Below are 15,079 nucleotides of genomic sequence, written 5' to 3' on the forward strand. Positions count from 1 at the left end.
AGTGCATGTAATTTTCATTAGTTTTATGTGTCAATATGAATCCTCACAAGAAAGTGAATTCCAAAAGAAATGACTAAAGCTTGATGCTTTTATATTTTGTTGATAAAGAACAATTAATTTAAGAAATGACAAGTGGATAGCTAAAGTAGGGAAACTCTCCACAGATGTTATAAAGAACTACAGGAAGCATGGGAAGTGTGGGAGCCGAGGTTACTTTAGAGAGTTTGCTTGCTCTGATCTGGCAGCCTGGTTGCCAGTCTGTGGTGATTGAGGCTATTTTCTGCTCTTGATCTGTGAAGATGTCTCCTACAAAAGAGTCTACTGGACTTGTTTCATAAGACAGGCCAAATAGTCCTTTCCAAAGTCACACCTAAACAGTCAGTGTACCAATTTGACATGTTTTAAGATGTCATAACCCTAACTCTTTCAAGGTGGAACCAGCCAAATCCAAATTCTAATGTATAGAAGTGTTTTTGTTGCAATTTTTATGAAAAGTATGACATTTTGATATAACTTTGTTACAAACTGTATTTATTGTCTAAAAATTGATTTTTTTCCGTTTCAGTAACTTTTGGTTCAAACTTTTTGACTGTTTTCATTGTTATTTTTTTTGCTCTTCTCTCCCCATGTGTTAAGACCTTGTTTTTGTGTTGCACGTTACAGAAATCTTTCAGTGTTTCCTCTCAGCCCGAGAAGTAGCTCGTAGTCGAGACCGAGATAGAATGAGCAGTGGGGCAGGGTCTGGGGCCCGAGCTGATGACCCACCTCCCCAGTCTCAGCAGGAGCGAAGGCTCAGCACAGACCTTCCTGAGGGGCAGGATGTATACACTGCTGCCTGCAACTCTGTGATCCACCGCTGTGCGCTCCTGATATTAGGAGTAAGTCCTGTGATCGATGAGCTTCAGAAGCGAAGGGAAGAAGGGCAGTTGCAGCAGCCTTCTGTGAGTGCCTCTGAAGGCAGTGGACTTATGACCAGGTGGGCCTGACTGGAAACTGAAAATGTTGTTCTCTTTTCTTAGGTATTTCTTGCAATGAGTTTCTGTTCTGAAATGTCAAAGACAGAAGAAGAAATACAAGTTGACTAGGGTGAATTTAAAATAAGTAGTGCTGGTTTACCCTGTAATGTGAATTTCTGGTTCCATGAGGAGCAAGTCTTCCATACATATAAACAACCACAATTAACAAACATCCAAAAACTACTTGTATTTCCCTGTAATTTAATTAAGTGCTATCAAAACACTTGATGTAATTCTAGAGGGTTTTATGCTTTACCTAAGCCAGGCTTTCTGTGGGCAGAAGTAATGACACCTCACTGTACATGAGCTCTGTACTGCTAGTTCCATTCAGTTTTATGTTCACTAATAGTCCCCAATCAAAATCTTTTTCTCTGTGCGTTCGAGACAGGAGTGAAAGTCTCACTGCTGAGAACCGGCTAGTTCACGCAAGTCCAAGTTACAGACTGATCAAATCCAGGAGTGAATCTGACTTGTCTCAGCCTGAATCGGATGAAGAGGGTTATGCACTGGTAAGTATATCTAAAGAAGGAAGTTTGCTTTCAAGCTATGATATATGAGGCTTTGGTTAGAGTAATTTATATTTGATTTAGGCATATACAAACTTGAAAGATTTGTAATAGAAATAATATAGCTATATTTATATAAATATTTACCTCCTGTCTGCTATTATTTTGATCTTCAGCCCTGCCTTCTTCCTAAGGTGCTGATTCATAGGTAGTCTTAGCCTATGCAACAATGGATTGATTCATCTTCTCCTAACCTTCTTCTCTTGTACTCTGTCTTAGTAGGTGGTAACCCATTATTCTTATATTTGATGTCCAGTAGTGCCTCTGGATTGTTAGTGAGTGAAATATAATTTTTTTTCAAATAAAGGTAACTAGATTTGAGCCTTCTTTTGTAAGATATATTTTATAGTGAATTTTCTACTCTGTCTTAATGACCAAAAAAATACTAAAACCTGTTTGATTGACATTCATTGAATCATTTGAATGCAGACTGTAATTCTCATCAACATTTTGTATTATACTCTTAAAGCTATTATCTAGCTCCTTCAGAACTAAAAGGATTTCGCATATAAAAAGCAAATATTTGCTGGCATTGGTGGCAGCACAAGTCTCTGAGTTCAAGACCAATGTGGTCTATGGAGCGAGTTCCAGGATGGCCAGGGCAACATAGAGAAACCCTGTCTCAAAAGCAAACACACAAAAAAGGCAAATACTTTTCAAAAGAATAATGTACACGAATGAACAAACACTGAAAAAGAGACTAGACAGTAAGATAAAGTCCCTGAGTAAGATTTATGCATCACTAGGAATATTCTGAGTAGAGAGGAGCCACCAAACAGGAAGAAGTATTATACAACTCAGAGTGTCTGAAAGATTAAAACAACTCAGTTAGAGAAATAGCTATTTCTAGGTTTGAGACAAGATTAATTTTTTTCTTTGAGCAATGGGATATGCATGAAAACATTTCATAGCATAGTAATGTCTTTATGAGCCTAGTTAGATGAGCTTGGTTTATCCAGCATAAAATGGCCTGAGACCGAATCACTTCTGTTAATGTGTGTGTATGGACAGATAAGACAAAATATGTTTACCTACACGTGGAACATTCATAGGTGTTTATATGTGTAATAGGTGAAGGCTTTCTACAGTTTTTACCAAATAGTCCATTTTTTAATTTCTTCCGTAGTCTTATCTGACACTCATTCTTTTGTTCGTGTGAAACAGGGTTGGGGATTTAGCTCAGTGGTAGAGCGCTTGCCTAGCAAGTGCAAGGCCCTGGGTTCGGTCCTCAGTTCCGGAGGGTAGGATGGGGGGTGGTGGTGTAACAATTGAAATTGTCATAATATTAAATGCATGAACTTAAGTTATGTATGGTTCATGTCTGATTGCTTGTGCATATGGACAGTCGAGAATAGACAGTTTATACTCTCCACTACCTGATACACACAGAGTAGACTTCTATTTTTCCTGAAGCATTTATTGCCCCGTTAAGCTGTCTGCAGTTCTATTTGAGATTTCTCTATTTTAACAGATTAAAAAAAAAAAAAAACCTTAAAAGTATTTTAGCATGCCAGTAGATGCTTAGAACTGTGTAACTTTTTGTCAGTACACCTGTCAGTCAAGGCTAGTGCAGAGTTGGAAAAGAAAGGAAAACAGAGACAGAGGAAAGAGTAGTAATTTGGGGAAACAGGATACTGTCGAATTGGTTTTAGGCATTTAAAGTATTATGGTCATGCTGTAACTAGAATATGAAAGTAAGGATGAGAAAAAGGTAGTAGCAAAGAAACCTGCTCTTCTGTTATAATTACTACACATGCCTTTTGCTTTAGCTAGTGTCTGTGAAGTTATGTGCATTGTGCACTCCTATAGCTGTTTGCAGTGGTGTGTTGTTGCTGGTCTGACTATTGCTGAAAAAATAATAGGACAGTGCTATAACTGTTACCTTATCTTCATGCTTTAATGTTAGTAAAAGAAACTTTTCATAGCTAACCTTGTTTTTTCTTGTTTTTGGTAATAGAGTGGCCGACGAAATGTTGATTTGGATTTGGCATCATCTCATAGGAAAAGAGGTAAATCTTAAGAAAATACTAAATACCAGATTAAATTAAGTAGCTGTTTTTCTGCCTGATATATTTAGATCTGATTGTTACTGGGATATCATTGCAGAAGCAATTCAGAAGTATTTTATGAGAAAAATTAAAAGGAAGATAATTTTCTCCAAAATGCACATACATTTAAATCTGGTAAAGCATGAGTTAATAATTAGTTCTGTATGATTTTTTCATGTGCTTTGTTAAAGAAAGCATTTTAAAAAAATATTATAGAATTCCAGAAACATTATCTGTCTTTTTTGGGAGGATATATGTATATATATAATTTTCTGTGCTCTGACTCACTAATGGAATTACCCGATACACATGCATACGTCTTCAAATAGAAAGTTTCTAGGTTGCTTTCCCCCCCTTTTTTTAAAAATTATATGGCATGTAATAAACAGTTTTTCTTTGAGGAGTAACTTTATAGTATTACCGGAGTCTTTTCTGAGTATCTCTATCTTAATGAATGTCTGTTAACATGCATGAAAGTGGATGTCAGTTAACACATTTGCAAATGGAGGAAAAGAGCAGTGGCTTTAGGTAATATGAGTTCAAGGGCAACTGAAAACACTCTTAAATATTAGTCTTCTCTTATTAACTAACACTTTCATTTAAAAGTATGTATATGATAGTTTTATAAAGATATAAAATGTTAAGAATTTCTACTGGTAGCTGTTTTCTAAAAGCTTGTGAAGAAAATTTGTTTTTGTGATATTCAGTCTTCTGTCCTTCAAAGTGAAACCCTGTTCTTCAAAGTAAAACCCTTTCTTGGTGTTTTAGGCTTCTGTCCATATGTAAAAAGAACCAGAACCAAAACCAAACAAAACCCCCACAAACAAGAGAAGATAAGGAACATGGAAAAGAAACACTATAGGTCATATGATTAAAAATAATTTTGTATATATACTCGGGAGAAACATTTTTACTCATATAGACTAAAATTTGCTACAGTATTAGGACTGTTAAGGCCCAGATCTGATACTTCTTTTATTGAAAGATCTTGAAATTATGTATCAAAGGTTCTAGGTTTCTTTTTAAAAAATTACAAGTTATTTGTGATATAAAAGAAACTATATGATAGTAATATAATGTGCAATGTACATTCTATTTTAAAATACTTTGAAAATTGATGGTTCACTTGTTTTAACAATCAAGTTTTTAGAGTGTAACTTACTTTTCTAGCTTGTTTAGCTCAGGTGACTAGTTTGATGTTACATGTTAAATATGAGCATGGCGACACATGCCTATAATCTCAGCACTCTGGAGAGGTGGCAAGAATGCTAAAGTATTAAGTGCTTACTGCTGCAAGAGAGTGAACACCTACAGACTTGCTGAGGAGCAGAGGAGAGCTAACCTAGAGTTTGAGAGCTTGCTAATATTTTGTCATAGCTTATTTGTAAGCAGTAGTGCATTGGCTGTAGTTATTTTCTTACAAAATTTTTTAATGCTCTTGGAGATACACATTTGATATTTAATCTCTCCTAATCATACCAGGGCAAACAAAGCTGTATCTTTTAAATAAAGCAAAGTACCATGTTTACCTTTGAATTCAGAGTAGCCCATATTTTAATTGGGAATCAACATCTTAAAATGTAGAATTGTTGCCTATTGAAAGTACATGTAAATTTCCTATAGCTTTAGCTCTAAATAGATATAAATTAAGCCATTAACCTTAATTTCATTTATGGACAAACTATCCTCCTTAAAAATCTCAAGGTAGTACTAGCACTTCCTTACTGACTTGTTGGAATTTAACTTTTTTTTTAAAATAAGTAAATCACATAGAGACCCTCATGGAATTTTTTTTATAACTACTCATTTGGGAAATTATAATAGGGAGGCAGAGTGGTTATTTAAAATTTTATATCACTTAATGTGGTACCAATTTATTGTGTTAAATTTTCTGTTTTAATGTTCCCAGGGAACAAATTTGCTTTTGATTTTATTCCTAGGGACAAATGACTAGAAAGTACAACAGTTACTGTTTTAGGAATATAGTCCAAAATAGTTACTTTTCAGTCTCAGTAGCCTAGATTTAATACACAGTCAAAATGCATACATTGTAAATTTTATTTTGTTTACTGTAATAGTTGCCTTTTTTCAGAAGTACTGAAAGTACAATTAAGAGAGTCTGGAGAGATAGCTCAATTTTAGAGCACATACTGCTCTTTTTTTTTTTGACTGTAGATTCCTCTTTATTGGACTCTTTGTAAAAATATGGAACGCTTCACGAATTTGCGTGTCATCCTTGCACAGGGGCCATGCTAATCTTCTCTGTATCGGTCCAATTTTAGTATATGTGCTGCCGAAGCGAGCACCACATACTGCTCTTGTAGAGGTCCGGAGTCCAGTTATCACCCATACCAGGTTGTTGACAGCCTGTAACTCTGATTCCAGGGGATCACATCCCTCCTGCTTTCAAGATCACTAATGTCAGGAGTAAAACTATGTAGACAAACTTTGTCTCAAAAAAACCAAAAAGAAAAAATAATCATTGGTATTCATGTGCGCAGACCGCCCCCCAATAGACATATAATTTGAAGTCAAATAAATCTTCAATTAAAAAATACATTTAATACTTGTTACTGAATTTTTACAAATCTTAGCTATGTAGGTGATTTCCCTTGGATCACAATGGAGGAAGTGTATATTTTGTTTTGCTTTTAAATGGTGGTACAGTAAACCACTGTGTTTCTTACTGTCAACATGAACCAGATGCCATAACTTTAATATGCATATCTTATGTTGGTCAGCTGAACTTGCCAAGTATGAGAACTGTTTGGACCAAACTGTTTATTGTGAAACTGTTACTTGTACTATGGTGAACAAACACATGTGTAGCCAAAGAGGATTCTTTTGTGTGTATATTTATTCATTTCCAGTATTTGAGGAGGAAAAAAAAAAGTTTTCTCTTGAATAGCTTTTCCATTTATTGATCTCAGTGGTCCTGACTTTCTGAAAGTCAGATAAGAGGAACAGGGGAGAAATAATAATAATAATAATAATAATAATAATAATAATAATAATAATAAACCTTGTTGATTAACATTAAATGTGTATATAAATGAAAGTGGTCAATATATGCTCAACATCTCTAAAAATAGCTCCATCTGTTTTTCAATTAGTATTTGGCATAAGGGACATAAAGTTTCATGGTAATGAAACATGATTGTTCTTTTGAAAACCCTTAATTCTGGCTAAAGTTTCACTGTGATCTAAGAAAGCAAATAGGGAAGGTGCAGAGCGATGGGGGCATCAACCTTTAGCCAGAATGCCTTGTTCATCCTTTTAGAGATACCCATGTGAAATTCTAGGCCAGGAGCATGGGTACTGAAGCAAGATTCAGCTGGAGAACAACAAAAAAAAGCTCAGTTCTAAACTTAAATATAACCTATAAATTTTGTTAAAAAGAAACAGATGAAGCAAGTTGTTTCCTCGGTGACAAAGTGAAATTTATATTCAGAAGCTTATAAACTGCTCACTATCACCAGACATTAAGCCCTTCACAAATATGAACTCATTTATTCATTCGTAAGTTTATCAAATTCGCAACAGAACTTACCAAATTATGTTGACAATTTTTGTATTTTGACAAATACTTAAAAGACTTGCCATAATTGTGCAGATTGAGTCAAGTATTCACAGGAAGATAATACCTTTTGCCAATGCTTGATAGAAATTTCCTATGTAAGCTGAGACTGTTACAGGGAAAGTGGTAGGATCTCAAAACAATTAAAGAAGCACTATCAGAAGCCTTATTAGTTAAACTTTATTGGTTAAAGTACAGTTTAGTTCCCTTCTCTCAGGCCTTTCAATATGTTGTTAGCATTTTATTGCTAAAGTAATGCTGGAAACATTGATCAATGTATGTTTCATGGTGTAGCATATGTGGGTGAAATGCTGTTTTATCTGTGCATTTCAAGTTACATAAAGAATGTAAATGTTATCTCCTGTATCAAATTTTTCCTTTTGTCTTCTGATTCTCATGTGGTAGCATATTTACTCCTTTTTGGCCAGTTGAGCCCCAGAAAAAAGAAGAGCTTCAAGCAAGTACATGATGGCATGTTTAAATTTTTTCCCCCTTTAGCTTGCCTACATATTTTATGGTTTATAAAGTATGTATTGCAGCTCTGCCATGTTCATTTTGCCAGAGTTGTAAGGACAAGTAAACAGTCTCAATGTCTTGCTAAACTGTTTCTTTAGTTGTCACCTCTGAGTTAGTAGTAAGCATTAGGCTTCATCTCAATTACAGTGTAGAAGCCTTTGATATGATCTTCAGATATGGGATTTACTATTTGAGATCAGACAATACAGAACAACCCAAACTTAATAGTTTGTTTAACGAAATAAAATTCTGTCTCTCATTTTTATATGTTTAAATTTGGGGGCTCTGAAGTATTTTTTATGTCAGACTAACTATTTCAGTGGTAATTATTTTATTTATCCCAGTTATTGTTTTCTTGTTGTGTTTGTTCTTTGAAGCAGAATCTCACTGTGTTGCTGGTCTGGAACACATTATGTAGCTTAGGCTGGCCTTGAACTCACAGAGATCCTCCTGTCTCTTCCTCCTGAGTACTGGTGCACACCATGCCCCTGCAGTGCTTTGGTATGGTATCTTTCCTGTTCATATGTTTTATTCATAAGGTGTTTATTTGAATCAAATATCCAATAATTTTGTCCTTTAAGATTTTTCAAACTGTAACTAGTAGGCCAAGTCTGACCTTTCACCATTTTTGAAAATTGGAACACATCCATACTCATTTGTTTATGGACTGTGTGACTACAGTAGCAGAATTGAGCAATTGTGGCAGAGACCTTATGGACCACTGGACTGTTTACTGTGTGACACATAATAGGAAAAATTTGCAGATTCCTGCTTTCCGAAAGGATTTAGTTTGGGCATGGCCAGTAATTCCATGGACTGTTCTATATATAAAGGCAGTTCACTGTTGCTAGATTAGTGGTTGAGCCTTTATATATTTAACCAAACAATTGAAATTTCCATGGATCTGTGAATTTTGAGTCATTAAATAACAGGAATTTATAAAGCTACTTCACACAGAATTAAGGAATCACTGTGAATAATTGGCAGATCCATCTGTCTGAGCCTCTGATTCCTCAGTGAGGAAACTGAACTAGATAGTCCTTCAAGTGTCTTTCATTTCTGAGGTTCTGACACTGGACAGTGGACATTAAGGACTTGTTCTGAAAAGTAGCTTACATGTGCTAAGAGACAAAGAGTCCTTTATTTTGAAATTTTGCTATTAAGTAAAACAAGCCCACTGCAGAGGAACTAAAAACTGACATTTGTTGGTTAAGGCTTCAGTTAGAACTGCTTAAGAAAATGAGAAATGGGTGTCTTTGTTTAAGTTTCTGCTTTATTTAAAAAATATTTTTTACTTAATAACATTATATACCCGTGAATTTTACTTTTTTCTATATTATATGAAAGCTATATATATAACTTGGAAATTTTTTCATATTGTTATTTTTCATCTCTGTAAAACTGAAAAAAAAAAAAAAAGATTTTTTTCCCCTCTGTATTGGAGATGGAGCCTAAGATTTTACTGTCATGCTAGGCAAGCTTTCTGCTGTGAAACTTCATCTCCAGTCCCTGGAGCTTTTATTATAAAGAATTCTTGGGATTTGGAAATGGCTCATGGATAAAGTGCTTGTGAAGAACCGGGACCAGATCCCTAGAACCCACATGAAGCTGAGTGGGCCATCTAATCTGGCATACATAGTAGCAACAACAAAGTTGAAGGCAAGGACAGACATCCAAGGTTGTCCTCTGACCTCCATTTATGGGCCATGATATGTGCTAGCCTCCACTCACTCCTCCATGTATATCGCATACTCCCCCAACACACACACATAGAAGCTATTGGAAAAAGAATATTTGATGAAAATGTAAAAGGTACTTAAACCATATACTCTTTGCTGTATGAATTATTTTTACTAGGATATTTAATAATTCATAATATTAGTTCCCTATTATGGATTTCCATATCTGATCTTAAAGCCCTGAGATTTAACTGGCATCAGTGTATAGTAAAAAAAAAACAAGCCTATATGCTAAGTATTATATTAGTGTATGTTTTTCTGTGGCCATTAGTGTGTAAGTAGTAATCTTTCCAAACTTTTCTGTCTGGTATAATTTAACAAGTACAGTTTTGTTAATATGTATTTTGTTATGTACCTTAAAATGAATTCCTAATATATAAAGTTGGTATGCTTAGATGATAGGATATCGTATCGCAGCCAAACAAATGAGTCATGGCTACATATAGTAATTTGGATTAATGTTGGCAATATTATATTGCATGAAAAGAATATATCTAAAGTGATTACATAAATAATACTGTTTTAGAAAGTAAAAATTGGCTAAAATTGGGGCCATGTGGATAAATCAGTAGAGTGCTTGCAGTGCAGGTTTAAGGCCTGGAGTTTGAATCGTCAGGACCCACCTGAGGGTAAGCTAGGTTTGGCAGCCTACCTGTAACAGTGCAAGAAAGGCAGAGATAGGGGAATTTTAGAGGAAGCTGGATAGCTAACTAGCCAAAACATTGAGCGATAGGTTTAATGTGAGAATCTGCCAGCCACAACATGGAGAATAATCCAGAAAGACACCCTCAGTCAACTTTGGGCTTTTATATTCATGACCATCCAGCAACATTCCAGCAAAGTAATTACTGCAGTTAAACATTATCCGTGTTTAGAGTACATGTAAGACAAAATTCATTAACAGTAAAAGAAGAGAATAAGAAGCCTAGACTTCAGACTAATAAAAATTTAGGAGATAGGAAAAGATGGGCTGGAAAAACAAATTGATACCAGTTTTTGTCAGTTTTACATTTATACTAAAATATTATAAATATATAAATATAAAAGCAGGTCATGCATAGAACAATGACAAAAATGTTTATTGTGAACCAAAAATTGTAATTAGATCCCTGAGAATGTTTAAAGACAAAGTATATGAGCAGGACATGAATATATTTTTTATTTAAAGATACATTTGATATGATTTAGGTTCTTATATTCTAACATTTTAGAGTTTGATGTTTAAAGGTTTAACTTAAAAATACTTACCAGCAGCTAATAATCCTTAGCTATGCAGTACGACTGATAATTTTGTATAGTTTTGTACAGTAGATACCACATGTTCTTGTTTGTGAAACTTTGCTTACTTTCTATAGGAGCTTTACAACCTGAGGTAAATATGCACATGATAGGTAGTGAGAGAGCTCCTTATGTTAGTGAAACCCCCAAGTGATGTTTATGTCTCCTTTTTATAAGTTTACTTGCCCTTGTACATTCACTGCTAATGGGTCACTGCAGATGTGTAGCTGATGTCAAGTTAGATGAAATCCTTTTTTCAGTGGGATTTACCAATAGAGTCTAAGTGGCCCATTTGTTGTTGCTCATGAGTAATGATGTGGTATAATACTGCAGAGTGTTTTTAGTTAAGCATTTTTGAGAGCAGCTTCTGCATTTATTTTCTTCTGGTAGTGTGTTGCTAAAGCGCTTATATAGACACTCAATGAGGCTTTCTCTTTATTTTCTTACATTGCTCTAATTTTTTGTTTTTATTTTATATTATTTTTTATCAAAGCATTTGCCCACATTCATTTAATGCATGCTTATGTTCAAACATGAGTATCCATTTCTCACCACTTGGTATGATAGTAGCACTCAGCACTCATCTAGTTTGAGAATGTGTTCTCTTCTCTACTTGATTGCTGCTGATGTATGATTTTTTTCCCCATTTTCATGTAGGTCCTATGCATAGTCAGTTGGAATCTCTGAGTGACTCTTGGACTCGCCTGAAACATACCAGAGATTGGTTGTACAACTCCTCTTACTCCTTTGAGTCTGATTTTGACCTTACCAAGTCTTTGGGAGTGCACACATTGATTGAAAATGTTGTAAGTTTTGTGAGTGGAGATGTGGGGAATGCTCCAGGTTTTAAGGAGCCCGAAGAAAGTATGTCTACAAGTCCCCAGGCCTCCATCATTGCAATGGAGCAGCAACAACTAAGGGCAGAAGTAAGTTGTTGATATTTATTCCTCATAAGAGACTTGGAAAGCCAAAAGTGAGCCATTGAATATGTAATTCTGTGGAAACATTTTGCCCTTTCTTCTCTTTCATATCTGCCTCCCCCGTCCCCCGGTGTGTGTGTGTGTGTGTGTGTGTGTGTGTGTGTGTGTGTGTGTGTTGCAATTCGATGTGATGCATGTAGATGTGTGCAGTCTAGAGGTCAAATTGGGCGTCCTCCTCTATGTTTCATGTGCTACAGGGCTCCTAGGACACCTTGCTGGCATCAGTTCTCTCCTCCCATGTGGGTTCTGGGGCTTGAACTCTGGCTCCCAGTCTTGGCAGCAAGCACCTTTATCTGCTAAACCATCTTGCTGGTCCAACTTTGTTATTATTTTTTTGAGACAAGGTCCCTTCTGAATCTGGAGCTTACTGTTTTGGCTAGACTCTGTGCCTCACTTCACCCCCAACACTGGGATTATAGACATATGCCTTCAGGCCTAGCTTTTATATGGGTGCTGGGGGGTCCCAGCTTGTGCTTGTGTAGTACACTGTTTACCCTCCGAACTGTCTCCTTAGCCCTCACTTGAGCTTTTAGCATCCTTTTCTTCTTTCTTTTTTTGAGTTTCCGTTTGAGTTTATTCTTAAATTCTCTTATTAGTGAGATTAAGAAATTCAAGAGGAGACCCAGTTTCCCCAGTATCGTTCAGCAAGCACAAAGGGATACCAAAATTCCAGTAACAGTATAGACTCATTGCTATCAAAGGTATTAAGAATAAATTGCCAGGCAGTGGTGGTGCACGCCATTAATCCCAGCACTCAAGAGGCAGAGGCAGGTGGATCTCTGAGTTCGAGGCCAGCCTGGTTTGCAGAGTGAGGCCCAGGTCAGCCAGGACTGTTTCATAGAGAAACCCTATCTCGAGAAATCAATCAAAATCAATCAATCAATCAATCAATGACAGTCAGGTGCTCAACCCTGTAGAAGACATTTATACCATCCTCTCCAAGGCTCAGGGAGTGTTTCTAAAGAGGAGTTAGAAAGAACATAAGAACTGGAAGACAGGGAGAATGCCTGCAAAATGGCAGTTCTGGGCAATGAGTAGCCACTGCCGTCTTGAATCTCACCAACTGCAATGATTACACTGGTTCTGCACAAGACTTGGCCCATTAATAAGTGTACAAGGATGGAGGAGGGACTCAGGGGACCCTACCTCTCTCTGCTGAACTGTCTGTCTCCCACTGGCTGATTCGTGGGAAGGAGGAGTCATTGCTTCAGTTGTGTGCTCACTGGTCTTCATACCCAGGCTCCAATCATCAGCCCCAATATCATGTTCACATAGACAAAATAGGTCATAAAGCAAAACTAAAAGTAACAAATATGGGGAAGGGGCAGGTGTGGAGGAGATTGAGTTAATATGAGTGAGAGGGAGCTAGAATACCGTGCATAGAAAGAGTAACCACAATGCACTGTGTACACTTAAGAAGTTTGACATCCTTTTCTTAGTGAAAGCAGCATGACATTATTTGAATCAGGTAAAAAGAACATTTTAAAGTTTTATTTTTTTTATTATTAAGAAATTTTCTATTCATTTTACATACCAACCATAGATTTCCCCTCTTCCCCCCTCCTCCCACCCCCCCAGTCTTCCTCTTAACCCCCACCCATTCATTTTAAAGTTTTTGCCTCAGAACAAAATAATTGTAAGTCCTCCCTCTCCTAGAAGCGAGGTTGAATTGGCTGTCTCTCACAGCCTCTGTTCTGTACCATTTATCCCTGCACTAGGGGGTGGCACTGTGATTACTGTGAATTTGAGGCTAGTCTAGGCTATATAATTAGTACCAGGTTGACTAGAGCTGCATAGGAGAAACCCTATCACAAAATTAAAAGAAAAAGAAAGGAAAAGAAAACAAGAACAAAAAACTAGTGATTAAATCTCCACAATAATGATTGCTTCAGTAAGGACTCTCTCTGTCTTAGTTAGGATTTCTGTTGCTGTGAAGAGACACCATGACCGTGGCAACTCTTATAAAGGAAAACATTTCATTTGGGTGGCTCACATTTTCAAAGGTTTAGTCCATCATCATCCTGGTGCAACATGGTGGCATGCATGCAGACATGGTGCTGGAGAAGGAGCTGAGTTTCCTGCATCTTGACTTGCAGGCAATAGGAAGTGGTTTGTCTCACTGGGTATGGCTTATGCATATATGAGACCTGAAAGCCCACCTTTACAGTGACACACTTTCTACAAGATGACACCTGCTCCAACAAGACCACACCTCCAAATCGGGCCATTCCCTATGAGATTATGGGGGGCAATTACATTCAAACTACTGCATACCCACTGTTGAATAGAAACATTCATGAGAAACTAGGACACCCAGGATTTTGCATAGTCACAGAGTAACCCTCAAAGGTTTATTAATGATTGTTTTAACATGTCCACAGATTCTTTGATATTCCTCCCTCCAATAGAAATTAAATCCTTTCCTCTTTTCAGTGGGCTGGACTTAGTGACTTGCTTCTAACAAGGTATGGGAAGGAGGAAAGAAAAGTGATATTAGAAATCTTGCACATAGAACTTTAAAGCAAACATGATTAATATTATTAGTCATAAGTCATGTGGATATGATGTATCCTTACTATAATATGAGATTACTGAACTCTCTGGCTGTCTTCCCCAAATCCCGAGTTCTAGTCTAATGATGAGAAGTGTGTGTTGGGGGCGCAAGGGGCAAATCCAAATTTAGGAACATCTCATAAGGTATACAAAGACTACTTCCAAATTGTCATGGTTGTGAAAAATGAAGACTGTATACTATTTCAGATTAATGCAGTCTTAGCTCAGGGTTTCTTGAACAATTACCATTTATGATCCTCCCCTCTTTTTTTTAACCTGAGAAACTTTTACTCAGTCCTGACTGTAGGTATATAAAATAGATATGCAAATCAAGCATATACTGAAAAATCCTAAAGAATTTCTTTTAAAACAATTTTGGTATCAATTATCAAAGAGGAAAGAAAATTTGTACACTAATGAGATGGATTCGTGTGTGAGTGTATGATCCCAGCATGCATTTGTGGAGGCCAGAACAAGAAGTCAGATATTGATTGCTGGGCAGTGGTGGCGCACGCCTTTAATCCCTTCACTCAGGAGGCAGAGGCAGACGGATCTCTGTGAGTTCAAGGCCCACCTGGGCTACAGAGTGAGTTCCAGGAAAGGCACAAAGCTACACAAAGAAACCCTGTCTCGAAAAATAAAACAAAAATATATATATTGCCTTCTATTGATATCTTAGGGTTTTATTGCTCTAAAGAGACACTATGACCATGGCAACTTTTTAATTAATTAATTTATTTTATTATTATTATTATGTGTTTTAATTTTATACATCAGCCATGGGTTCCCCTGTCCTCCCCCCTCCC

The 15,079-nt window shown here is 36.5% G+C and overlaps 1 protein-coding gene and 1 non-coding gene across 12 annotated transcripts in view; one reads left to right on the forward strand and one right to left on the reverse strand.

Moving 5' to 3' along the window:
• Herc1 (HECT and RLD domain containing E3 ubiquitin protein ligase family member 1) overlaps window positions 1-15,079 on the forward strand; it is a 162,602-nt gene that overhangs the window by 65,894 nt on the left and 81,629 nt on the right. For 7 of the 11 annotated variants that reach the window (XM_036192314.1, XM_036192311.1, XM_036192316.1 and 4 more), the window contains 5 exons: window positions 637-976; window positions 1,405-1,525; window positions 3,540-3,591; window positions 7,613-7,678; window positions 11,398-11,666. In XM_036192314.1, coding sequence (XP_036048207.1) covers window positions 637-976; window positions 1,405-1,525; window positions 3,540-3,591; window positions 7,613-7,678; window positions 11,398-11,666 — 848 coding nt within the window. The remainder of the gene's footprint in view (window positions 1-636; window positions 977-1,404; window positions 1,526-3,539; window positions 3,592-7,612; window positions 7,679-11,397; window positions 11,667-15,079) is intronic. The other 4 variants (XM_036192321.1, XM_036192322.1, XM_036192319.1 and 1 more) reach the window with 3 other exon arrangements.
• Window positions 5,830-5,936, reverse strand: LOC118588182. The gene has a single exon (XR_004945571.1). It is a non-coding gene; the product is annotated as a U6 spliceosomal RNA (small nuclear RNA).

Source organism: Onychomys torridus, chromosome 7 (assembly GCF_903995425.1).
Source record: "Onychomys torridus chromosome 7, mOncTor1.1, whole genome shotgun sequence".
Lineage (NCBI taxonomy): Eukaryota > Metazoa > Chordata > Mammalia > Rodentia > Cricetidae > Onychomys > Onychomys torridus.